The sequence below is a fragment of the Laccaria bicolor genome, genomic scaffold, assembly GCF_000143565.1.
Source record: "Laccaria bicolor S238N-H82 LACBIscaffold_14 genomic scaffold, whole genome shotgun sequence".
In the NCBI taxonomy this organism is placed as follows: Eukaryota; Fungi; Basidiomycota; class Agaricomycetes; order Agaricales; family Hydnangiaceae; genus Laccaria; species Laccaria bicolor.
In genome coordinates, this window is record NW_001889885.1 from 384648 (window position 1) to 411119 (window position 26472).

The 26472-nt window shown below is 48.5% G+C and overlaps 6 protein-coding genes across 6 annotated transcripts in view; 3 read left to right on the forward strand and 3 right to left on the reverse strand.

Annotated features, from left to right (window-relative positions):
* Positions 1–7868: 7868 nt before the first annotated feature.
* LACBIDRAFT_298517 (uncharacterized protein) lies at positions 7869–9279 on the forward strand (the record flags this gene model as incomplete). Its single annotated transcript, XM_001881748.1, has 3 exons — positions 7869–8294; positions 8361–8748; positions 8807–9279. The coding sequence occupies 3 exons, from the start codon at positions 7869–7871 to the stop codon at positions 9277–9279; spliced, it is 1287 nt and encodes a 428-aa protein (XP_001881783.1).
* A 941-nt stretch (positions 9280–10220) lies between these two features.
* LACBIDRAFT_298518 (uncharacterized protein) lies at positions 10221–11956 on the reverse strand (the record flags this gene model as incomplete). The annotated part of the gene is made up of 14 exons (XM_001881887.1): positions 10221–10358; positions 10420–10531; positions 10586–10650; positions 10704–10775; positions 10829–10853; positions 10915–11125; positions 11179–11261; positions 11312–11364; positions 11421–11457; positions 11513–11536; positions 11590–11639; positions 11693–11765; positions 11818–11860; positions 11914–11956. The coding sequence occupies 14 exons, from the start codon at positions 11954–11956 to the stop codon at positions 10221–10223; spliced, it is 1029 nt and encodes a 342-aa protein (XP_001881922.1).
* A 2665-nt stretch (positions 11957–14621) lies between these two features.
* Positions 14622–15576, reverse strand: LACBIDRAFT_327857 (uncharacterized protein; the record flags this gene model as incomplete). Its single annotated transcript, XM_001881888.1, has 5 exons — positions 14622–14917; positions 14975–15070; positions 15138–15375; positions 15427–15466; positions 15521–15576. 5 exons carry the CDS (start codon positions 15574–15576, stop codon positions 14622–14624), a joined length of 726 nt encoding a protein of 241 aa, XP_001881923.1.
* A 455-nt stretch (positions 15577–16031) lies between these two features.
* LACBIDRAFT_298520 (uncharacterized protein) lies at positions 16032–19232 on the forward strand (the record flags this gene model as incomplete). Its single annotated transcript, XM_001881749.1, has 6 exons — positions 16032–16382; positions 16435–16535; positions 16588–16798; positions 16851–16979; positions 17028–17318; positions 17385–19232. The coding sequence occupies 6 exons, from the start codon at positions 16032–16034 to the stop codon at positions 19230–19232; spliced, it is 2931 nt and encodes a 976-aa protein (XP_001881784.1).
* A 1336-nt stretch (positions 19233–20568) lies between these two features.
* Positions 20569–21128, forward strand: LACBIDRAFT_327859 (uncharacterized protein; the record flags this gene model as incomplete). Its single annotated transcript, XM_001881750.1, has 4 exons — positions 20569–20738; positions 20795–20874; positions 20935–21024; positions 21076–21128. 4 exons carry the CDS (start codon positions 20569–20571, stop codon positions 21126–21128), a joined length of 393 nt encoding a protein of 130 aa, XP_001881785.1.
* A 212-nt stretch (positions 21129–21340) lies between these two features.
* The window catches only part of LACBIDRAFT_235825 (uncharacterized protein), a gene marked incomplete at both ends in the record, with an annotated part of 21611 nt that continues 16479 nt past the window's right edge, over positions 21341–26472 (reverse strand). Inside the window, 5 exons of the mRNA XM_001881889.1 lie at positions 21341–21502; positions 21556–21969; positions 22018–22089; positions 22673–22935; positions 22995–23247. Coding sequence (XP_001881924.1) covers positions 21341–21502; positions 21556–21969; positions 22018–22089; positions 22673–22935; positions 22995–23247 — 1164 coding nt within the window. The remainder of the gene's footprint in view (positions 21503–21555; positions 21970–22017; positions 22090–22672; positions 22936–22994; positions 23248–26472) is intronic.

A 26472-nucleotide genomic window follows, 5' to 3' on the forward strand; every position in this document is an offset into this window, starting at 1 on the left:
TTTTCATCTTCGTCTTCGTCATCACTAATAAATACCCAATTGAGTGACTGCGAAATGACCAGAACACTTATGCACACACCTGATTTCAATCGGGTCCTCGTACGCATCTACAATGTCAACATCATCTAACTCCCGTGTACCAGCTTTCTCATTGATCTGATCCTCGATGAAATGGGCACGTTCGATATGTGGTGGGCATTCCGCATCGCCTGTTGGTTTAGTGGTACGAACGAACTAAAGATGACAAATGTTAGCAATATTGTTAAAGAGTGAATAATTGACTTACCTGTTTGAATTTAGCCTCGAGTGATTTGGCAGTGCGCACAGGGCGGCTATTTTCCTCAGCCCATTGGGCGAATTCATCCGCAGCACTATTCCACGCATGTCCACCAATAGGAAGTCGATCTTCGATAATGTCAAGCAAGGCGTCAACGTCTTCGGCGGAGTAGTTGGCGACCCCAGGACCTCGACCACGTCGTTTCTTGGTGTCAGGTTCCTCCACACGCATGACAGACCCTTTGCGCTTTGACGATCCAGCAACGGGGATCGGATCAACGGCCCTTTGCTTGCCTTTAGCGGACGTCAAGGGGCGACGGCTACCGGCAATTTTTGATGCTGGATGTGCGATACGTGGTAGGATTCGGCTCGGTGGTGGGAAGTTGTCTGGGCCATCGTTTGGAAGACTGATCAATGCAGGATCAATCTGAGGTAGGGTATTTGATGAGGCTGATGTCAACGATGGGTGCTGGCCAGGTGGAAACGGAGAGTCGTTGGGACCACAGGTAGGTCGAACGGAAAACTAAATGAGTGTGAGTAACGCGGAGAAATTTTCGTGACATAGACTTACTTGTCCCGTCGTATCCCGGACCATCAGATTGGTATTAATCTGAACACAAGTTAGATGTGAAAGAGGCTCCATAAACAACATAGTTTACATACCAAAGAGCCAGATGGACGTGGTGATGCGACACACTGCCAAGATCCATTGCCAGAGCGCGTGTACTTGAGCCCTGTTGCAGGATCAGACCAAGTTTGGAGAGCTTCAGATGACATGTTAGAGATGAAGAAAGGGGACTTCGAAATCTTGACTTGACGACAACCACATACCTCACTTTTTATAGCACATCTGCCAGCAAGCTTAGATCTCCCACAACATTGAAATCTCTTGTTTATGCAGGAGCCACTGTGCCAAGTCAGTCAGTCAGAGACCAGGAATCAAGGTTAACACTCACCCACTCACTCAGGTCGACAAAAAAGACCACAGGTACCATTTATCTTGTGCAAATTTGCAAAGCTGGAAGCTGATCAATGAAGGTACACCAAGTCAATGGAATGCAAATCTACCTTAGTATCCTTCAACATGCATTGCCCAGGTCCACGTTGAATAACACGTAGCACTTTCACTGTGATTGGAACGATGACAGAGATGAATTGGGGCAAGAGCAGGGAACGTGTACCGCTTACCAACATAACAGCTGATATACACATGGTCAAACAAACAACAGAACCAGCGCTTAGAAGCTGCGTGCTCGGTGCTGAGGCGTGCTGAGCACTCGGCGCGTAGAGAGTGGTAAGTTATGGTAAATCTTATCAGTGGAATTCCAATGTCGCGGACATTGAAATTCAGCTCGGAAATGTCTGAAGACGAGTCTGGAGCTGGAAGGGGGGGGTAGAGGCCTCATCCAGATTCAAATCTGGAAGAAGGTTGGATTGAACGCCCATCCATTCAAGAAATATATTTTGATGGGACCTGCACATCGGCATCTCGGCTTGAGCAGTTTGAAGATAAATCTGGATCTGAAATCATCTTCAAACGTTACGGAAAGTTGAGATTCGCTAGCGAAGCGAGGAACGAGTGTAGCGTTAGAATAGGGTCTTTGAGCGAACGAGTGGTGCGGCACGTGCCGTTTTCTCTTCTTACCACCACCTCGTTCGCCACACAGAAGGAGTTCATTAGCTCCTTCCTCATTTTTCATTGCCTACTACACTCTTTAGAACTACACACAGTAACATTCCCTACTACACATCCCCATGCCGCGAATTCTTCAGGACCCGACCAATGTCCCATGCCCGGATTTCGCAGGAGCAGGACACGCCGCTGTCAGGCAAGTCCTGTCCAACAACGGCCAGGTAACCAACGACCAGGCTATACAACAACTAACCACTGCTTGGAACCAAACGCACGAGCTCGAAGTCGAAGCTTGGAACCAGCAAGTGCAGACAGAGCTAGAAGAGCACCAGGAGCAGGCCAGGCTGGTGGCAGAAGAAGAGACGAGACGCCAAGAGGAAGACCGACGCCTAAAGGACGAGGAAAGGAAAGAGCAAGAGAAGAAACGGCCCAAAATCAACGACTTCGACGAGGGCAAGATAATCGCCGACCACGTCATGGCTCGTCCGTCACAGTTTGCCATCGGAAAGTTGAAGTCATTCAGCTATGTCGAGTTATGGTACTTTACTGACGAAGGATGTGCTGAGGCACAGGACGCCAGCAAGGCCCAATCAGATGACGCATATGGCATCACCAAGGTCGACGACCTAGTCGCGTTCAAGCCCGTTGGATCCTTCAAAGCATCCCGGAACGTTGTCCCAGACGCTAACCTCACCTGGACGCAGATGAACATCGCGAAGAACATGCTAATTCAGTACATGGGCTTCTGCGACTGGCCCCAGAAGCATATCCAGTCATTCGCGCATTTCTACTTCAACCTCGAGCTTGAACCGATACGCTCACGGCCCCACGGTGAAAAGGTGCTCATTGTATACCAAGCCAAGGCCAGGAGACTGTGGCACGACGAGCTGTCGAGAGGCACAGGCTTTAACATCGCGCCTATAAATAAGACGCTCCTCAGCACCGTGGCTGAGGAGGTGTGGGACATGGTCAGGATGGATTCCGTCAAAAAGGTCAGTTATTCCCCTCCTTCCCCCCCGAATTTCCAACATACGCTGACTGCTTCTACCCACCCTTCCCCCCCACCCTTTTTCCTCCACGTCTGCCATACCATGCCATCCCGCCACCTTATTGCCATCTGCCATGCCTTGCCATCACGCCAAATGCCCACAAAACAACACTATAACACCTGAATCCGACGCCTCGCGATGCCACTATCGACAACAACCATGCCTCGTCACTCCACACCACTGACAACCATGCCACGCCATGCCACTAACGACATTGCCATTGCAGCATGATGCCATAGCCATGTCCCCAGCACGGGACCGGGACAGGAGAAGCTCCAGGATGGGCTCATCCTCGTCTCCATCCAAACGAGGTCGCGCGCAATCCCCCTCACGCTCGCGCTCTCGCTCGCGTTCGCATTCCCCTCCCCGCCAGCGCCGTCGTCGTTACGCCTCGCCAGAGCGCTCCTCCAGAGATGCTGGTTCACAGGGCAGGCGCAACCGTCAGGCCACAAACGGCAGAGGCAGAAACAGAAGCGGCAATGCTTCGTTTTTTCAAGGGGGCACAGCGGGACGTGGCTCCTCCGCCTGTGTCGTATGCCTGGGACGCCACGAGCACGATTATGCCAAATGCTCCGCCACCAAGCTATGGAACGGGGGGAAGGTCTGGGTACGAAGAGCCGACAATGGGCGACTCGTCTCCATCGACGGGCTCCCCATTTGTTTCAGCTTCCAGACCTCAGCAGGATGTTCAGACACTGTACACCCCTCTCGGCACACCTGCTCAGGGTGTGGGAAGTCAGGGCACGGCGCTCAGCAATGCCCTCAGGTCCAGAAGAACTAACCCCCGCACCCCTTACAAGCCAGAGGCATGGCGTAGTCAACTCGACAGACACAGTCTCGACTCCCGTTATCCAACATTATACCACAGCCTTACGCACGGCTTTGATCTCGGGATTCCTAATATATCTCAATCATATGTTCCAGCTAATAACCCGTCTATTAATAAGTTTCTTGAAGAATATGAGGAAATTGTGGAGAAAGAATTCCGGAAGGGCAGATACATTGGCCCCTTCTCCAGGGCAGAACTGGAATCTGTCATTGGACCCTTCCAGTCATCCCCCCTCTCCCTTGTTCCCAAACCTGGAAAACCGGGAAAATATCGCGGGGTGCATGACTTCTCCCACCCGCGTCAGCCATCGACAAATCCAATCTCATCTATCAATTCTGCCATCAATGCACATGATTTCCCCTGCACATGGGGAACCTTTTCCACGATATGCCTCATCATTTTCCGACTACCACCCGGCTCCCAGGCCTCCATTCGAGATGTCGCTGAGGCTTACAGGACCATACCTGTACATCACAGTCAGTGGCCAGGTTTGGTTGTGCGACTACGAGGTGCAGACACCTTCGCCGCCAACACATGCAACAACTTTGGCCTCACCTCTGCAGGTGGGGCCCATGGACTTCTTGCGGATGCAGGAACGGACATCTTCCGTGCGAACGGAATTGGTCCCTTATCAAAATGGGTCGATGACCACATTTTCTTTCGAATTCCCCGCTCCTGCCTCAGCGTGTACAATGCCCAGCGCCAATCCTGGCATCAACTGGTCAAAACCAATGGAGGACGCCTACACGAAGGTAGTCGTATTTGGTACAGAGGCGACACCATGCCTGATGGGCGCCCAGAGGAGTTTGACGAGGACATGGCCAGCCCCATACGCGATCTCTCGAGCGTATCCGCACATTCTGCCAATGATGCTCTTTTTACATACGCTGACGAAGATATTGATCTTCTTTCAGATGAATTGGGCATTCCGTGGGAGAGCTCCAAGACCATCCCCTTTGGCTCAGTGGTCCCATACCTCGGCTTTGTATGGGACCTCGAGGCGCGCACTGTGGCCATCCCAGCGGAGAAGAGGCGCAAATACCTCAACGCGATTGAGGAATGGGGGAAAAAGCCAACACATGCACTGGCAGAAGTACAAAAGCTATATGGTAAGTTGTTGCACACTTCCCTCGTCATTACTGCGGGGCGCGCGTACCTTACGAATTTGGAAGCCATGCTCTCAGGTTTCAATAACAGTCCTTTCGTGCCACACACCCCACCCCGCAATACAGCTGACGACCTTCAATGGTGGACAACACGCCTCCAATCTCCCACCCTCTCAAGGGACATTCCTGGCCCAGTACCACTCAAGGACCTCGACGCCTTCTCTGACGCTAGCTCAGGTTTTGGCATCGGCATCACGATTGGAAAGAGGTGGCGCGCCTGGCGTTTACTCCCTGGCTGGAAAGCTGACGGACGAGACATCGGTTGGGCAGAGGCAGTCGGATTCGAGCTCCTCAGCCTCGCCATACTGTCATCCGGCGACAGAAGTTCTCACTTCAAGGTTTATGGAGATAACAAAGGAGTCGTCGAAGGATGGTGGAAGGGACGTAGCCGAAACAAGCAGACCAACATCGTCTTTAGACGTGTTCACGCCATTCTGGAGACCCGGCAGTGCACCATCCACACAAGATATGTCCCGAGCAAAGATAATCCCGCTGATGAACCATCCAGAGGAATATACCCACGTCTTACACATCTCCTGCCCCATATTCCCATCCCCCCAGAACTGCACCACCTCATCGTCGACTTCGACTCTGAACTCGCCATGGCACGCTCTGGTGAGCACCTCCTACCAAATGCCCAACGCAAGCCCCAACACGAGCTTTCAGAAAACGAACGAGCCTCAATCAACGCCGAGCTTGATCGCCGGGGGGAGGAATTCCTCTCCTGTTCCTCATACGATTAACCAGGAACGTCGAGCCTGGAATGCTCAGCTCCCAGCCCCAGCCTCGGATAAGCGTCCACGACCTGCACCATACCGCAAGAATCTTACTCCTCTCCCTTCACCCCTTCGACCGCATTGCCCAGCCAACCAAAGACTACGCCTATGGCGCCCACTAGTGCCTCGTGCCCAGAGGTCCGCTCAAATGTCGGATGAAGACATCAAGCGCATTGAAGACGTCCTAGCCTATGCATGGGAGTTGGATACACACGCAACATATGCCTCTGGCCTCCTCAACTTCATGGTTTTTTGCGACCAGAAGAACATCCCTGAAAAAGACAGGGCCCCAGCCAGCCAAGTACTAATCATGTCCTTTGTGTCTACTCTAGCTGCTGCATACTCTGGCTCAGCAATCAGCAACTATGTCTACGGTGTACGTGCATGGCATTTACTACATGGTGTTCCATGGAAGATTGACAAACCCGAACTGGAGGCCCTTTTGAAAGCAGCTGAAAAGTTAACCCCCTCTTCCTCCAGGAGAAAGAAGCGGCGACCCTATACAATTGATTTCATGCTGGCCATCCGGAACAACCTAGCCTTGGACACCCCCCTCGGAGCTGCCGTCTTCGCCTGCCTAACGACCTGTTTCTTTGCAACCGGTCGCGTTGGAGAATTCACAGTCCAAAAGCTCGACATCTTTGACCCCAGCATACATGTCTCCAAGGCCCGTGTCAGCTACGACCAGAACAGAGAAGGGCAACAAGTCACGGTTTTACACCTGCCACACACCAAGTCAGCGCCACAAGGGGAAGACGTATGCTGGGCAAAACAGGCAGGGCCCATAGACCCGAATGCGGCGTTAGCCCATCATCTCGAGGTCAACAACCCTCCCCAGGAAGGCCACCTTTTCGCATACCGCCACAAGAACAGCCACCGGCCGCTCACGAAGTCCAAGTTCCTAGCGGAACTGGCGAAGGCCGCACGTGCAGCTGGCCTGGAGCCCCTGCAAGGGCATGGCATCAGAATTGGCTCTACACTCGAATATTTGCTCAGAGGCGTGCCTTTCGATGTCATGAAGGTGAAGGGTCGTTGGTCCAGTGACGCCTTCACCCTGTATCTACGAAAACATGCACAAATTCTCGCCCCATACATACAAGCAGCGCCAGCCGTACACGACACGTTCGTCCGTTTGACCATGCCAGCAGTGCGCTAACAAGGTAAGCATCCGAGCTTCTCCTAATGGGTTGGGTCCGAGACTCACTCGCCGCGTCGAAGACTCCAGATGCCATGGGTGTCGCAGATCGCCTCGGACCCTCCGGGAGACTCTTTGCCAGATCGGAAAGCGCTTCGCGCTTTCGCCCACTTGCTTGCCTTTATCTACATATTTATTCATTCGCTATTATCGCTCATTACAAATACTACCTCTAATCAATCGATTTTAAGTGTCATTCCTGCATCTCCATTTAGGCTCAATCTCTGTGCAAACACACAGTGATACTCAAAGATTGAGATTCGCTAGCGAAGCGAGGAACGAGTGTAGCGTTAGAATAGGGTCTTTGAGCGAACGAGTGGTGCGGCACGTGCCGTTTTCTCTTCTTACCACCACCTCGTTCGCCACACAGAAGGAGTTCATTAGCTCCTTCCTCATTTTTCACCCACCCTCCACTCCCAAAACTTTAGCATTTTGACTGGCAACATAGTCTTTCGGATGGCCCGAGTGCATCCGCAAGACGGGCCCACCCGCCCGTCGCAGATCGCCTCGGACCCTCCGGGAGACTCTTTGCCAGATCGGAAAGCGCTTCGCGCTTTCGCCCACTTGCTTGCCTTTATCTACATATTTATTCATTCGCTATTATCGCTCATTACAAATACTACCTCTAATCAATCGATTTTAAGTGTCATTCCTGCATCTCCATTTAGGCTCAATCTCTGTGCAAACACACAGTGATACTCAAAGATCATCCACTCATGCCATTTTGATCTCACGGAATGAGCCGTCTTAAGCCGCATCGTGCGAGGTTCCCTAATATGGTATGCGGGTGGTACCCTCATGCTGTGGGAACAACGGTCGGGATCGGAGGATCTGAGGCCTCTTGGGCGAGCTATTGCCAACAACACTAGTCACATGTCACCACAGCCAAACAAAGCCAAAGATTATTGATTCAACCCAAGTTCATCTTGACGCTGATCTCGGCAATGGACTTGACAAGGTCTGATATTCTCGCTTTACTAGGCTGCTTAAAGATAGCCTTACCAAAGGAAACAACATTATCCGAAGGAGCCCTCAAAAAGCGCCTTTCACAAGCCCTAGACGCCGCACAATCGTTCGATAAAGTCATCGGCTTATCAACACCCATCAAACCCCTGGACTACGGAACATGGCCTTCCTCCTCACAGCCCCTCTCAGAAGCTCTCAGGCGGGGCAATCTTATGGAAGCCACACAGAATTCGATGATGGGGTTGACGCAGGAACAAAGGGGAATGATTCCCAATTCGACCAAGGAGGAAGATACTTTCACGGAGCTCAGGCAGATCTTGCTCAATTTTGGGCATCGGTATGATGCCGGGGGACGTGTTTTCGTTTTGCAAGATACGCAGCAGGAGTCGGCGATCATTGTCAGAGTACGTCAAGTTCCTCCTGTCCATCCCACCCCCATCATTTTTATTGGTTCTGATCTTTTTCACCAGCTCTTGGATGTACGTGCTATCGATGATAAGTCCCCGCTTCTGGTACTCCTGTATAAACCCGTGAAGCCAACCCCCGCGAAGCGTCTTTACGACGTTATAAGCCCATTCATTGCACCGAGTACAGCAATCATTTCGGTATCCACGACAGAACTGGAACGCAAGATGTTCTTGAAACTGGTTTCCCAAAACGCGAAGCATGTCTCGTCGAGCTATAAACCCCAACGGTCCCCGACAGAGAGCGACTTCACACTTTCGGTGATGCTCCCACTAGGCCCACTGAACATGCACGATCTGGGCAAGTTGAACAGTAACTTCGGATGTGAATTATGCGGGAAACGCGAAGCCAGCAAGTGCACTGGATGTTTCTCCGTGGTGTATTGCGGAAAAGGTGAGTGTAGACCCGCGCCAAGGCGTCTTTGCGTGTTCTAACGGCTTAACGTTCTCAGAATGCCAGACCGCGGATTGGAAGGATCACAAGAAGACATGCAAGACGCTCAAGGGAGGCACATGGCTCACGATCCACTTTGAGCGGCCCCCAGGCTTCTCAACGATCATGAATCGGTACGACAGCCCTCGCGAACAAAGCCTACGGACCACTGTACAAAGCGACGCCGACGGGCCACCGCCCAACATCCACTCTAACAAAATATTCCTCGTCAAAATGCAGAGCTCACTCACGCTCACCTCGGACGCCGACGCGCAGATGTTGATCTACGACCGACAACGGAGTTTTCAGGCATATTGGAAGAAATACGGCGGCTCCAGCGGGCATGATGACTTTGAGGTGTATCGCAAAGCGGAGAGGGAGATTGCGGGTGGGTGGCAGGGGATCAAGATGTATAGGTGGGCGAGGCGTGTTGGGGATTATGAGCTGAGTGTGTGTTTTGATAGGGCGCCTGGGACTGATCCTGTGTGGTGAGAGCTTATGGGAAGGTGTACTTTTTTTTTTCTTTTCATATGATCAAATAACCGTGGGCTTCGATCTTTTGGATGTTGGATTCCGTCGGCGGACATTTTCTATCAGGCTCGGTCAAGCCCAGCTTTCAACGTCAAGGAAGAGTAAGTAGCCAATACGACTTTGACTTTTGACAAGTAACGAAATGTACACCCTCTCGTCACTCATACCCCCCATGTCTGGATTGGATCATCGACGGTTGGCGTACTTTTAACTTTTGTACACACCCTGTCTACATATCGTCACCGTCTGTGGACACTCCCAAAGCGACATAAACTATACTACCGTGACAGCGGGTCAATACAACAACTTATGATCAGATCCATCAAACAACTTCAATGAACTTGGACCTACATACTTTGACAACCCGATCACGGCTCGTCGCACACTTGAAAGCTTCGACTCGGACGAACTTACAGTGACGGAAAATCTGATAAGGTTTTTTCATAATGAGTAGCATGCGGTTTTGTACTGCGGCCCAGCCTTCGATCGACTGGTCTTGGTGGGACTTGGAAGCAATTTGTGGGTGCGACCTGTGTAAAAATTCGGTCACTCTACGCCGTTCAGCGCTTGGCGTTCAACTTGCATATTCAAGGCTGCGCTTCGTTAACTTGCTTTACTTTAAGAGGAGATGAAAAACAATTTTTAGTGAACAACTACCGCGTTTCCTTAGGGGAAAAGGGAACAGCACCAGTCTTCCCAAATGAAATTCCTCGTATAACAAAATATGCCGTGTATGCGTTTATAACAACAATGCCTAAAGATGATGATAATGATACAACATGTACAGTCAACGCTCTCTACTCGGAAAAAAGGTGTCCGCCGGAAGATTGAAGAATGAATGAAATGCTAGCCTTAATATTTTTTTTCTCTCCCTTGCACTCTTTTACGGCGTCCTCGCGGATCTAAAACGGGGGGTGCTTAAACTCCTTCGTAATAATTTGAGCTTCCGGATCCAGTTCGTTCCCTCGAATTTTCCCAGTAGCATCGTATTCCAGATACCCAGCCTTGTCTGACGGGCTCTGACTCTCGAATGTCTCCATCTTTATCAGGGAATAAGGAACATCAATGGGTGTTCACCGGAGGACGGGGATAAGGCTTTACCTGAACGTGAACGCCGTCAGTCTTGGTTGTGGATACCTTTGTCGACAGTTTTGGTCTCAGCATGCCCGAGGCGCCTGAACGGAAGGCAAGTGTAGAGTTTTGCGTAGACGAACTGGGTTATCAACGTCGTCAGCTTTGAGTCAAATTATTATACGAGGTTACGTACGGGAACACCTCGGGACCTTGGGATGTGAATCTACTTAGACGGCGAACAACGCGCGTGGCCACAATCTAGTTGGTCCGCGATATTAATGATACCGTTGGCAAGTGGAGGTTGTGCTCACCGTTGACGCAATGGCGGCAGGGACATTCGCGATTATGGACATAACAGGGTTGAGGTTGAGGAGCATGAAGATCTGCGACGGACATATATGAGAATATACGCGCCGTAGTTATTCGATACACTTACCGTGGCGATAAGATTCGCCAAGAAACTGCGCATATATTCATGAATGTGAGAGGATGGTCGTCGGATTGAGACAAAAAAAAACTGACGCGATAACAAAGTAGATCAAGCCGTCGTTGAAGATGAGTTCAACCAAACGTGATCGACCGCCAGTGGGATTGAGAAGCTTGTACCCAGTCAATACCAAGACGAGAAAGTCGAAAGCCATGGAATAAATGAACGTGATAGCGAGAACTTTGTTATCTGTTTGAGTGATGATGCAGCCTTGACCAGGTACCCATGCCGCTTTCAAAAGGATTCCTGTAGCGCTTTGTTAGTAGATGAATGGCAGAGGTGGAATAAACTTTACTTGCCGTGCAAGAGGAGCGACCAGTGACCCATGATGACTAAAACCAAAGCTACGACAATGTACCATTTTTTTGACCACACAGCCATGCTGAAGACGCAGTGAGCGACGTGATGATTTAATAGGAGGGCAATTCGTACGTGCGTAGCGAAAGATTGATGCTCGCGAGACCAATGGCGGCATTCCCGACGCACTGAATATTTTGATGAGGTAAGAAAACTGAATATATGCGCGTTATAAAGGGTGTACCTGATTGAACGTGTACAGAGCTTGACAGTTAACCTCACTGGAATGAAGGAATTTGAGAACGCATTCATAAAGAAGCGAAGCGGGAGGGTCACCTCGTGACGTTCAAAGCAATCGCACTGAATACGAAAGATTAGCGGATAACATCATCGAGAGAATGGCTACGACGTACATTCCCATCATCGCGAAGAGCAGGGCATATCGATTCAGGAAGTAGAAAAGCTTTGAAGACCCGTTAGATCTGGAATGCAAGCCATCGCGCACAAAGGGCGTACCATCGGCCAGCGAAAGGTCTTCTGCCCCGATAGATACTGCCAGTCGAAGTCCAAGGACGTAAACCATTCCCAGCTACATTGGATGCTTCAGAACGGGTGTGATAACGGACGAATTGAGCGCATACATGTACAGTCCGAGCAATGTATGCATGAATTTGTTAAATGCAGCTGCAGGAAAGCCGTTAGCACGATAACACTGCCAGATCATGCAACAATCTTACCAGCATCTTGCTGAATTTCAGCTGTGGACATCCAGTTGGTCATGGTGGCTAAGACAAAGGGGGTAGCAGTGATGAGCGGGGCGGGGGGAGGCAACGGAAGTCGGATCGGGGATATGCTGGCTTCTTATAGAACCACCTGGAAGTAGAATCTCCCAAATAACATGATCACGGCCCGTTTTGATAACTTTCTAGAGTTAGATTCTGCCTGAGAAGATACGACCCCTTCTCTCAACGTTGGTGAAGGGCCGCAGCGCCCTTGAAGGCAATAGTTTGTGTTGAAAGAAAAAAATATAACTGGAAAGGTATCGTTGGTATGACATTTTTTAGCTTGTAAATGCCATCTCTAGTGCGTGCAAATGGGGTTGAACAAGCACACAGACATATTCGGGTTCAAAATGAAGGGGTGAGCAGAAGGGAGGGCTACGTGATCCGATTGTCTGTGTTTGGCTGATCAAACATCTATCCTTTTTTAGCGGACTTCGCTCTTCCCATTTGGACGATGCACTCTGATCATGCCTTCCAACATCTGTCAAGGATTAAGATGCTCCTCATCGTTGCGTTCCTGCATGTCGTCAACAGGAAGTTACATTTGCCTCTTGGCTGGCGGTGCTCTTCGTAACACGTCCATCAGCCTCCGGGCGCACCTCTCTTACAGCGACCCTGCTTGATCAGGCTATTGCTACCTAAAAGGACCTCGTTGAACTCTCACCGAACCTCGCTCCTTGTGCTCTGATGGATCAACGTATCAAACAACGTGCCATATCAATAAAGTGGAGTGGATTCATCGTTCTGGCAGAACAATCCGTCTCCACCTCGTCTATAGAGAAAAAAAAACAGGATGAAGAAATCTTCCAGTCAAGGGAACAAACAGATTGAGACAAAGTTAACATCGCTCTAGCTCCCTACCCTCATGCTCGTTATCAGAAGGGGTACACGAAAACCGTCCAAAGTCCGTTTCGGAACGCGTGTGCGCGTGGTCAACGCGCATTCGCCGTCTTGTTTTTATGACCCTCTAAAAAAACAGAGCGATCCAAGGGTTGTTACCGCGAGTTTCCGTTAGGCTTTCGCATAAGCGGAGGAGTCTCTTGGGCGTTCAGAGGCTAAGGTATTCTTTATTGCGACATCACTATCTTCCGTGAATGACGGTATGATTTATCTTCAGAAAGCGCAGATATCGTAGACGAGAACCGTCTCTCGTTTTGAGGAATCGCGGTGTGCGTCGTCAAATGCGTTGGTGTCCTCTTATTTCTCGACCCCCCAAAAATATGATGAAGATCAAGCCTCCATCAAGCACAAGAGATCTTGCGGGTATGTTTGGTGTTGAACCTGAAAATGTCACGGATTCTCGCCAGTCGCACAACCGACAAAAAGTAGGTTTTCGATTCTTTAGAAATCGCAGCCATGCTCCTCGGCTACATACCAATAAGGTGGTAGCTCCATCGAATGGACACAGTCAATTTTACATCACAGTTTACTCTGACCGTTTTGCTCCGTTTTGAGAATTCTATTCCGACCGCGGAGGAACTACTGTCTGGATTGTCTATGGGTCAGATCGCCAGGGATTGGTGTAAAGCCAGGGATTGATGTAATATACATGCTTCTTCAGAACGGCCATAGATCATACGACACATAGATAAGTTCCTGACATAAAAGAGGTTTGGACGAGTCGAGAGTACAAATATTCAAGGTCCGCGGCGCGCAGACCACTTAAATTGAGGATAAGCTTAGTACTCGAAAGAGGACGATACTTTATATTTAACTTGAACAACCACCGGAACGTCCTTCTTTTTTTCTTTATGAAAAAAGAGGGACATCCCATCATCACTGCCAGCCTGAGTGTTGTAGCATCACGGGTCGCGTTGTAAACTTCTACAACATCAATGCATCATACATGCATTTAAATCCTACCCCAACCGGGGCGCACCGCGTTCCGCGACTGTCGGCCGAAGAAAACATATAGACGTGTACCTGGATCATGCGCATACCACGAGTTGTCGGATCGCTTATAATCATGCTGGGTGGGCCAAGCTCATGTGATAAATTGCGCTAGCCACACCGACGGCTATGTAGACAACAGACTCGTATTTTCCTCACGTAGATCAAACGCTAATACCAGCAGAGAAGTTCAGTTTTGAATTAGTATTTGATAGAAAATTCCACAAAACTAACAGTGTGATCTGGATGCGTAGCCTCGGCATTTATATCTTGTGGTGGTGTAAGAGATGAGAAGAAGTTGAGGAGCCTGAGGTTAAATCAAGATTATTTGAGCGTGATGTCGACGTCCGAAATACGCCCAGCGGTCAGATATACCGCCGTCCATGTGGCCGATTTTTATTCGTTCCTTCCCTTTGCTACGTCCGAGTGGAATTACTTGCAGTTTCGAATGCTCATGGCATTTTCGGCCCTCGCGTTTCTCGAAAATATATACAAGATGACAACGTTCGTGTGCCACTCTATGAGGAGTCCGACAATCAGCACGGCGGAATGCGTAGACCGGTAAATTTCCACACACAAACATCCCGCTGCTGCCAGAACTCCTCAACGCGGTCCTATTGACGTCTGCGTGCCGTCCTGTGTTATTTGTGATTGCACGTCATAAGGAGGAACACGGTGATCAGAGGAACACGGTGGTCAACGCTACAATCAGCGCATTCGCCATCTTGTTTTTATGAGCCCCCAAAACAGAAATGTTCAGTGAATACAATTCTTTACACTGTTGAAGGAAACAAGGATGTAAGCAATCGCTCTGCTAAGATATCATGCATATCTACTGTCAAGTGCAGGTCATCGGCCCAGATTCCGCCACCCTCAGTGGTGGGATCGTCTTCGTTGAAGTCAAATTCGCAAGGTTCTTCAAGCACCTCCATCAGCACCCGATAAGAGGAGAACAATACTGTCGTGGCAGGCTTGGTGCTCGTGGCGAACTCGGCTGTCCCTCTCTTTAGAATTATGTTCCAGGCCTTGACACGCTCCTCAATTTTGTCCATGGAGCCGGAATCAGCCGCTATGAGAGGGGGGTTAGATTAGTAAGAGGAGAGACAGGAATACTGTGTGCGCACACCTTGCGGAGAGTGGTCGATGGGTGGAATATCCACAAGAACGAAATTCCTTGCCCCCGCTTTGGTGTAAAGGTCGTCCACGCCGTCCAGGACGGCTTCTACGATGGGTTCCAAATCTTCGGCGTCGGTCCTCCCACAGTCATTAATGCCGAGGAAGATCACTACCAAGGAAAGTCAGTTGACCTTGTCGAGTTGAACGACTATAAAGAAATGACAAATAGAAAGTTGTCGTTGCCGGGTCAAGTACAGAAGTCGGATCGGACGGATCTTTCTTAGGAAACATCATGAAGAAGCGCAAGAGCTGGTCTGAGAGGTCATCTTCAGCAGTTGCTCCGGGTGACGCGAAGTTGTGCACTTTGACAGAATTGCTGTGTTCCCGTAATCGCTTTTTCATACGGTTAATCTATAGAGGTCGATGAGTAGAGATCAAGTATACACATGTTCTAGGACGCACCCAGGTCTCACTCTTGCTCGACTTACAATATGAGCCACCGCTGTGAGGGATGGTGTGTGTCATTGGATTCAACTGGATGGTGAAAGCATCTTACAATACTATGATGTTCTTGAAAGACTCCCGTCCATGCCAGTGAGTGCCTCTGAACATCAGTGTTAAATAGCCTGAAGAGGTATTACGTCGGCCACATATGGACGATAGATCAAGGGAGGTGACTCACGGTTTTCTATTTCCGGAGTGCTCTGTGTCCTCTGCCTTTTGTTTGGATGTACGTTTTCTGAACCTTCGGAGCGAGGCTCATAGGGTGGATCATTACTAAGTGGTCCGCTGCAAACATTCGCCTCGACTGAGGGGTCTCGCGTACGCTTGCAAGCGGTGGGGGTCATGAAGATGCCACGGAAATGTCCAAGGGTGTCGTGGGGAGATTCAACAAAGTTGTCGGGGCGCCAATTGCCAATGGCGGGTGCGCGACGCTCACGTGACAGAATCGCGCCAGTCACACCGACGTGATCTGATAAGGGAAAGCTGTCCCTTGACTCAAAGCCAACCCTTTTAACGGAGGCGGGGCGGAGAAGGACCCCCAACTTGCCTCTGACGACCACCATATGCCTACTGGAACGCCCTTCAACGCATGTATACCCCCCTACAACATTCGGGTGGACGAATTTGCGTCGTCCGCGGCGCTGGAAGAGCTCGGGACGACTCCAGCTCTTCATCTGTTAACCCACACGCATTCGGACCACATAAATGGGCTTTCCGCAAAGTCGTTTGGTCATACGGTGTATTGCTCGCAAGATGCGAAGGAGATGCTGTTGAGGCATGAGGTTTTTGCGGAACGGGAGCTTCATGAATTGGAGTTGAGAGCAGAGAAAGTTCGGACTTACTCGCATTTGAAGGTCGACCCGTTGCTCTTCCCGGATGGGACGATGTATTATACTGGCTCAAGGGATCTCTTGGTATGTGGTTTGATCTTGTTCAGTCGTTTACACGTGGTTACGGGTTCTTCAGAAAACTCTGCCCCTGCACACTCCTACCAAGATGGATATTTCCGGTGACGAGGCTGTTACGATAACGCTTTTGGATGCAAATCATTGCCCAGGAGCCGTCATGCAAGTTTGACTGAAATACTATCACGGAAATCATTCTTATCCATTGTGATAGGTTCTTGATCGAAGGTCAGAGAGGCGCCATATTGCACACTGGTGACTTTCGCGCGGAGCCTTGGTTTTTGGATTCTATCGTCCGAAACCCATTTCTCCAGCCATATCTGTACCAAGGACCAGATTCCGTTCCGTTCACAATCAGCAAGACGCTTGAAGCCATCTACCTGGATACTGCATGCGTACTTTCGCCACTAGCAGTCCCAACAAAGGTTATTCATTTTACAACTGATGCGTTTCTGTGCTCATGGCGTACTTGATAAGGGATGCGCCACGTCAGGTCTTATCGAACTGATGAAGGTATTTCCGTCATCAGTTTACTTTTTCATCAACTCTTGGACTTGGGGATACGAAGACGTCTTGAAAGCTATAGCGCAGTCATTCCAATCCAAGGTAGTCCTTCCTACATTCTCTTGAGGTTTACTAAATGAGTTGGAGTAGATCCACGTGGACCGATACAAGTATTCCATCTACCAGCACCTATCGGACCCCTTCCTGCGCCTCATCACGACCCGTGATTCCTCTTCCACCCGCTTCCACGCATGCGAACGGTTCCATCGCTGCGAATATGTGATGGTGGATAACGAACAGGACAATTACTCAAACGCGGTGAGCCATATGGGCAAACGCGTCATCTACGTGAATCCGGTCTCCATGGGAAGCGTGAGCTGGGACCTCTACCTTCGAGATACGAAGGCTCGGCTTAACGCTGGGGAGGAGATCAATAACCTGGTACGATTTACTTTGCCTTGAAGAACTGAACCTGTGTAACTCAGTCCCTTTCCTTCTTACTTACAGCTGGTGCCTCTTTCGCGACATTCACCACTCCCAGAGCTCCAGGCTTTCGTCTCACTCTTCCGTCCCCGGCGTGTGGTACCCAACACACTGGACCCACGGCTCCACGGTCTGGATTGGGCGTGTACAGATCGCATGTTTGCTGACCATATCCACCCCTCCGCTGCGACACCCTCTGATTCGGGTAGAGTCTCCGGCGGATTGTCAGACATCTTGTTACCCCATGCACAAGACGACGGTGATGTCGCACTGAAGAACCTTGTGGGCAATGGAGCTGCTGATGCCGCCGCACGTTGGGCAGATGGTGGGAAGCTTTTAAAGAAACTCGATGTCGTCAGGAGTTATCTGGATGCAGAACAAAACGCGGTTATTGACCGTCTTTTGGGTATATCGAAACCTGCACCCCTAGTCAGAGCTACGAGCGCTCCGACAAGGCAAGACAAGGGAAAAGGCAAAGCCATAGCCCCACGGTATGGCAGGGAAAGCGATGGAGACACCGACTTCAGTGATAGTGACGACGAAAGGGGGAGAACTGCGCATTTGCTTTTCGCTAGCCTGGCAGGGATTGAAGAGAAGGAGAACGCGTGGTGGGTGTCTTCGTCCCCGTCACAGAGAGTCAGTGACGTGGATGTTCTCCCCGAGCAACCCGCTCCTGTTGCTGGTCCGTCTTCGAGGAAAAGTGGTGGTGGTAGCGGTGAGCCCCGAGGTGGGGATGCGTCGCGGAGGAAGAACCGGCTTCTGACACCTGTGTCTTCACCCATTCGACCTCGTCCGATGAAACCTTCTCCGCTACAGATGAAGATGAAACCTCTTCAGCCATCACCCCCTCTCAGCACACCACAGCGGTTTAGGAAACTGAGCCCTATTGGGAGGGGTTATACTCTCGGCTCTCCTATATACATCCTATCCTCTTCGCCACAGGCCATGCATTCTAGCCATGGTCTCCCTGTTGGAAAGGGACTCGCATCCGAGTCTGCCACCAAAGGCGACAAACCAAGAGCCCCCTCGTCTACGCGATCGCTGCTGACGAAGACAAACTCCCAAATCATCCATCGGCAAGTGCCTGCTGTGGAGACAACCCCAGTCGCGAAGAAAGCAGGTCATAAGGCCTCTCGCATCGAATTAAAGCCCATCTCTCATTCTCCCTTCTTTACTCCCAAAAAAATGGAGAACCTCACCGCCTTATCTGCCAATAAGCCTGCCACTCTCATCGCCAATCCCAAAACACCCACCAAATCAGCTCGAAAACGAGTCGCTCATGAGTTGCCCATGGAAGCTATCGACCTGAAACGTCCTCGCCTTGACCCTCCAAAAGCAAGGCCTTCAACCCCAAGAGCGAAAAACATTGCGAGCAGTCCAAAGAAGGCAGCAGCACGAGGATCTTCGAGCTCCACGAGGACACCCCTCCCTCTCTCCCCTGTAAAGGTTTCTAGCGCTAAACGTCAACGCTCTGAGCTACAGCTCCAACGTATTCGAATCGGAGAACGTCTCGCGCAGGCTCGGCCGGATCTGAACGCACCCACTTACGAGAAGAAGCGGGCAAGTTTGATTGCACGGTATTCTACCATCATGGAGGAGGTGCCCCAGAAAGAGGTACAAAGGGGGAAAGGCAAAGAACGCCCGTCGAGTTCGATACCACCAGCACTAATCCGCCCGGTTGTAGCACAAGAGAAGACGATACTGTCCTTTGAGACCGTGGATGACGATGACGGTGGGATGGATTGGAATCGGAGTAGGGAACTTGCGGCACGGCTGAAGGAGGATATCGCTAATGGGAGACGGCCGGTGTTACCTGCGCTGCTATGTGCCGAGAGTCAGTCCCAGGATTGGGAGAGTGGGAGTGGGAGTTGAGGGGGCGTTAATGTTATTTTTAAGTTATGGTATGTTGTGATACGAAATTGCCGACGATATGCGAGTTTATGACTATCAGGATAAAGGAATACAAGAACTTTCCGAATCTTGGGATTCCTTTCAAGATAATTAGCTGCCCCGACGTGTGACGCGACCCAGAGTCTAAAACTCAATTAAATTCATAGACTTCTCCTCCCGTCTTCTGTCCTTGTTGCATTCATTATCGTCCCCCTCTCAATGGGAGGAGTAACTCCACTCGCTAGGTAAACACAACCTGCGTGGTGGGAAAGTCGCAAGGAGGTTAGTGTCAAATTGCAGTCACATAAATTGTCGTGACCCACTCTCAACCAGAACCCAATACGCAACTGCATGATAACAAAAAAGATGAGCGCTATATAAATTAGAACAGGCTATCCGCACCCTGCAGCAAAACTGCATCCGCAAGTTGCAAGTTGAATACCCCAACCGGCCATACACCCCGAAAATTAGCTATTCGATCACGTTTTCTTCCTCGACATCTCGCCCCTTTCTTCACTCTCCGCCTACTCTTGGCCACCCTGTGACGATAACCGCCTGGAAGTGATCTTCACAAGGTTGTAAAACCAACCTTTCACCAAAGCCTTTCAGCGATTGCAATGGCCCACCGTTTGGAGTCAGATGCGAAGTGTGCGTGAACAGTTCGCATATCCGAGTCATTTGTTCATTCCTATGATTTAGGCTGGCGTGCACTCGAACTTTGCCGTACTGGCTTTTTAAGGTGAGGTTCTCCCTCACCCTGATTTTACCAAGAGATATCTTTTGCTCTTGTCCAATCAAATTTAGGCGTGGTCTCGACGTCGGCGAAATAAGCCCAGGGGTCAATATAGCGCGCACGTAAGCCGTCTATGTGGTCGATTTTTATTCGTTCCTTCCCTTCGCTACATCTGAGTCAAATCACCTGGAGCTTCGAATACTCACATTCTCAAGGGCCGCGCTTCCCCAAAAACAACAAGATGCCGACGTTCGCGCCCCATCTTTGTGAGGAGTCGGACTATCAATACGTCGAAATGTGTAGACCGGTAAATTTCCGCACACAGATATCCCGCTGCTGCCCGAACCCCTCAGCGCGGTCCTGTGGACGTCGGCGCGCCATTCTGCGTGCTTACACAAAAGCACGCAAGAAGGAGGAACATTAGTACTGCGCATACTAAACGGCGAAGTGTCATCAGCAGCCGCAGCTTTGCCGGCTCAGGCGCACCAATGCCGTCATTCCGAATTCATAAAAATAATGAGATCACCGCTGGGTCGTATATATATAAGCAATCGTGCGGCTCGTCGTCCCCATTCCTTAGTTGTTATGAAATTCACGAGTGTCGTAACTTCCATCGCTGTCCTCCTCGTTTCTGCCGTTTCCGCACTTTGGGCTCTACCTATTTCACTTCAGCCCAGGGATGTATTTGTTCCACCCGTCACCTATCCACACAACAAGACCGTCTGGATCGTTGGTCAACATCACAACGTTACATGGTATGGCCAATCCACTTGACTGAGCTGGACAATCCTGAGGGTTAACGTTTTGATAGGGATACATCGGATGCTCCAGTAAACATTACCAACAAGATCGGCATGATTTTTCTCAGGAAGGGAGGACTCACGACAAACTGTGCGTCGCATTCAGTTATATATCACCTCAGTCTGACGCTGATAGTATGATCATGTATAGTGAGTTTGGCTTCAAACTTTTCCATTTTATTGGGAAGAATAGTCGTTGAAGTCCCTCATGTGGAGACGGGAAGGGACTATCAGGTCGTCCGTGAGTATTTCTGCCTCTTCTTTTCTTCACAAAGCTGATCACGGTGGCTAGTATTTGGAGACTCTGGAAACTTCTCTCCCTTCTTCACCATCACGAACGTCTAAGGAACCCGAGCCCCTCGCTCCCGCTTTTGAATATTCACTTTCATCTACAACAGACTCTCAATAGACGCTGGACAACCATGCAAACACCATGTATTTCTCGCCTTTATGATCTATTGTATCATGTAAATTAATTTCTACTAATATGTACCATGTATTATCATGTACTCTGTAACAGCAGCATCATTTACATTGATTTCAATTCATCGAACCATCTACGCCAAAATTTCTTTCATAATGTCAATAATTCGGTTGACCTCCTGCACGGTGTTGTAGTGCACCAAGGAAATACGGACAACGCCATCGTCAACGTCGAGCTTGGGTGAAAGATCATCGACCAAGGTGTAAGCATAGAAATGACCGTATCGAATGCCAACCTGTCACGGATGTTTAAAAAAACGATTCTAGGGAATGATCCTCTGAAACGCACCCCGCCTTTTTGGTCAAAAACGTTGACGATATCCTTACTCTTCATCGGCCTCTGCCCGACAACAACAAAGCTAATGGTCGGCGCACGGGTCAGGTCAGCTGTAGCTTTTCCAATAACTCTGACGCCTCTCTCGTACTGAATATTGTCCGTTAGGAATGATAACAGAGGCTTCACGAGATTCTGCTCGTGAAGAGCAATGGCGTCAAAAGTAGCCTGCAGGTCGTTGGCCGGCGTTAATGATAGGAGGTACGCGAGAACTCCGGTAGTGCCATAAACGATCTCGTAACCAGCCCCCCCAGGTTGTAATTTGTACGCCACTGTGTCAACTTTGAGAAAATGGTGGACAATAGATGATACAGAGGTTTCTAGCACGGATGCCCGGACGTAAAGACATGAAATGTGAGGTCCATAAACCTAGAATCATTGATCAGGTAAGAGGAACGTGCCCGGCAAAATTCTGACCTTATAAAATGAAAATACACAGAAGTCGACGTCCCAATCTTGGACATCTATACGCCTGCATCTGCAAAACAACTATTGACTACAGGTGTCTACATAGCGTCGGGTAGCTTTGGAGACCTGGAGCAACGTACCCCTCTATCATAGTGCACCATAGAAGGTGTGTTCCTCAGCAGTGCTCCTGAGCAATGGGAGACTCATACTGTACTAATACGACCATGCCTTTGCATCACGCATCACAGAGGTCTCTGAAGGAAGTGAAGTGAGCGTGATGTCACACATCACACTGGCTTTTGAAGCCATTCCTGGCATTTTAAAATATCCATTTTTTCTAATTTTTCTGGTGCCTGCGGCGCCCTAGCCATGTAAACAGCACTCGGCATATTTCATCTACTTCTAACAAAAATTGTCCCACCATCTAAGATTTTTCTGCATGTACAACATTGTTTTAAATTTCAAATCGACGATGGCCCCTGTTCGGACGAAGAGCTCATACTCTTCGTCACACATCACATCGGATATTGAAGTCATGAAGAGATGGTCAAAACGTGTCACGCCCAAAAGGGCCAGAAGAGATGGTCGTATTAGTACAGTAGTGCCATAGTACCATAGCAGCTGTAGCACTCCATAGTCAGATCTCGTAGGCAACACAGTCCACCGAGATCTCGACCTTCTCGGCACCCTGAGCTTTCGCTTCAGCTCTGATAGCCTTGACAATTTCTTTGACAGGCAAGATTGATCCGAGAATATTGGAGCAAGCGGTAATTGCGACAATGCGCGTCTTCTCGGATATGAGTGGGATAAGTTCATCAACCTTCAGACTGACAGAGTATGGATTGTCGTCGGACGTCGGAGTGGCTTGCCAATATTTAACTGTGGCACCTCGACGATCGGCGAGCTTCTTCCAAGGACCCACGTTGGCTTCGAGTACCGTCTGAATCAGCTCGTTTTATCCTAATAATTAACTGCTTCTTGCTTACCTTCATGTTCCCCTGTCACAATAAACCCATCACCAGGCTGTATATCTTTCTCCAAACCTCTGGCCAAATTTTCGAGATTCAAAGTCGAACTGCTGCCGAAAACTATTTCATCAGGAGATGTCGCGTTCAAAAGTTTCGCCGCTTCAGTCGGCCCTTCAGCCAGGACTCTACTGGTACTCCGTAGCGAGACCGAATAATCCGCGCCTAACTGAACATTCGTGTTGAGGAGGTAATCGCTGATCCTATCAACCACCTCCTTAGCTGCTAAGTGTCGTACGTCTCCCCCCACCTAAGGCATGACACTTATTAGTGATTGAACCCTTCTAAGGCCCATTGTTTGGCAACGGGTAATAGACCTCCGAGGCCTTAGTCACTTGCCATTGTTGATATAAATAGAGCAGATGGCATCAATCGGAAGGATCGAGATCTGTTGACAGTGTCTGGACACCTTCACAAAAAGTGGCATGGGCACTGGCGGCGCTTTCACCGGAAATTGGCATTGGTGTCTGACCGCGGTCACCACCCGAAGCGCTTACTCAACAATAACTCATGAAGTTCAACATTTATGTAATTCATTCCTTCTCATTTTTTCACTTGACTTCCACGGTGCTCTGGCTATGCAATGGCATCTCGACGTTCTCAGCAACCTCACACAGGAGGGGTCGGCAAAGTGTTCGTAAGCCCCATAAAGCGACGCGCGAAAAAGAAAACTACCACGATCGCCAAACACCTAGGGCAAGACAAGAAGATAAGCGAACTAAGAAAAAAGTTGGAAATTCTGCAAAACTCGCGATTCAAAACTCCAGAGAGGGACCTGGACAGGTAGGCGTCGGACTGGGCTGGCCTGGAAGTTTGATATAGATCAAGTTTAGATTTGAGGTGGAGGAAACACCACCCTTCATCGATGAGCAGGTTCAATGCCAAGAGGACACTAGTGGCTACCACTTTATTTCTATAACCTAGACCCAAGCCTAGAGGGTCATTTCTATAACTTAGACTTAAGCCTAGAGGCCATATCTATAATGCTTAGGATTTTTTGAAAGGCATTTCAAATGTAGGCCTGGGTATTTCATAGTGAATTTTCCATAGATACCCTGCGCATTTTCTGCGAAGTTTCAAATGCAGCCCTGGATATTTCATTGCGATTTTTCAATAGATACCCTTGGTATTTCATTGCGATTTTTCAATAGATACCCTGGGCATTTCATTGCGATTTTTCAAATGTATCCCTGGATATTTCATTGCAAAATTTCAATGGATACCTGGCGCATTTCATTGCGATTTTTCAATAGATACCCTGGGCATTTCATTGCGATTTTTCAAATGTATCCCTGGGTATTTCATTGCGATTTTTCAAATGTATTCCTGGGTATTTCATTGCGATTTTTCAATAGATACCCTGGGCATTTCATTGCGATTTTTCAAATGTATCCCTGGATATTTCATTGCAAAATTTCAATGGATACCTGGCGAATTTCATTGCGATTTTTCAATGGATACCCTGGGCATTTCATTGCGATTTTTCAAATGTATCCCTGGGCATTTCATTATGATTGTTCAAATGATACCCTGGGCATTTCATTGCGATTTTTCAAATGTATCCCTGGGTATTTCATTACGATTTTTCAATAGATACCCAGGGCATATCATTGCGATTTTTCAAATGTATCGGATATTTCATTGCAAAATTTCAATGGATACCTGGCACATTTCATTGCGATTTTTCAATAGATACCCTGGGCATTTCATTGCGATTTTTCAAATGTATCCCTGGGTATTTCATTGCGATTTTTCAAATGTATCCCTGGGTATTTCATTGCGATTTTTCAATAGATACCCTGGGCATATCATTGCAATTTTTCAAATGTATCCCTGGATATTTCATTGCAAAATTTCAATGGATACCTGGCGCATTTCATTGCAATTTTTCAATACATACCCTGGGTATTTCATTGCGATTTTTCAAATGTATTCCTGGGCATTTCATTGTGATTTTTCAAATGTATCTCTGGGGATTTCATTGCGATTTTTCAAATGTATTCCTGGGTATTTCATTACGATTTTTCAATAGATACCCTGGGCATATCATTGCGATTTTTCAAATGTATCCCTGGGTATTTCATTGCGATTTTTCAAATGTATCCCTGGGTATTTCATTGCGATTTTTCAATAGATACCCTGGGCATATCATTGCGATTTTTCAAATGTATCCCTTGGCATTTCATTGCGATTTTTCAAATGTAGCCCTGGGCATTTCATTGTGATTTTTCAAATGTATTCCTGGGTATTTCATTGTGATTTTTCAAATGTATCCCTGGATATTTCATTGCAATTTTTCAAATGTATCCCACATGTCAGGGTCCATGCAATGGGCTTCCCTGGATGGTGGTCACATGACCAATTACCAAAAATGGTCAAAAAACGAAAGTTGTAGCCCTACACTGTAGCTTCCCGAATCCGTTTGAATTATGTTCTGAAGTGCTCCCGTTGTGGAGATATGAGGTAAAGGAATTTCAAAAGCATCGCGTTTTTTTTTTTTTTTGTGTTTTTCTCTATGAAAACAAAACCAAATAACATGATTTCAGTAAATTCAGAAAGCTAAAAGAAAGGGCTACAATTATTGTATCGTGGGAAAAATGACCAAAAAAGGAAGGTGCATCCCGTACTATAAGAATCAGATATAGACTACCAAGTTTACTGATAGACTACAAAAAAGTCGGACTTAGACTACACAGTTTACTGATACACTATAAAAGACTACAAAAGTCGAACTTAGACTACAAAAGCGTGGACTTAGACTACATAGTTAGGGTTAGAGTCAAAAGGTTATCTTGACTACAAAGTTTGTAGTGTGCGCTTTTTCATTAAAAAAGTTTGTAGTGTCCGCTTTTTGAGACTACAAAAGTTGTAATGTTGCGCTTTTTCATTAAAAAAGTTTGTAGTGTCCGCTTTTTGAGACTACAAAAGTTGTAGTGTTGCGCTTTTTCATTAGAAAAGTTTGTAGTGTCCGCTTTTTGAGACTACAAAAGTTTGTAGTGTTGCGCCTTTTCATTAGAAAAGTTTGTAGTGTGCACTTTTTTATTAGAAGAGTTTGTAGTCTCTGCTTTTTCATTTAAAAAAGTTTGTAATTGACATGTAGTTTATGGTGTCCTTGGCCCTATCTATGTTATGGGGATGAGGTTGAAGGATTGCCATCATATTGCCAGTGCTGCAGCATTAGTATTTGACATCATGCACAAGTTGTCTTTCACATTAGGAAAGGCCATTCTATGTCTTTCATATTGATACCTACTGTCCTATCTCAAGACATAATTGTAAGCTCATATGGGGATATGGCTGAAGGATTGACATGACTTTACATATTGCTATTGCCACATCATCAGTTCCTCACATCATGCCCAAGTTGGCTTTCAAGCTAGAGAAGGCTATTCATGTTGATATCTACTCAATACATGGTCAACTTACAACATGACCTGTC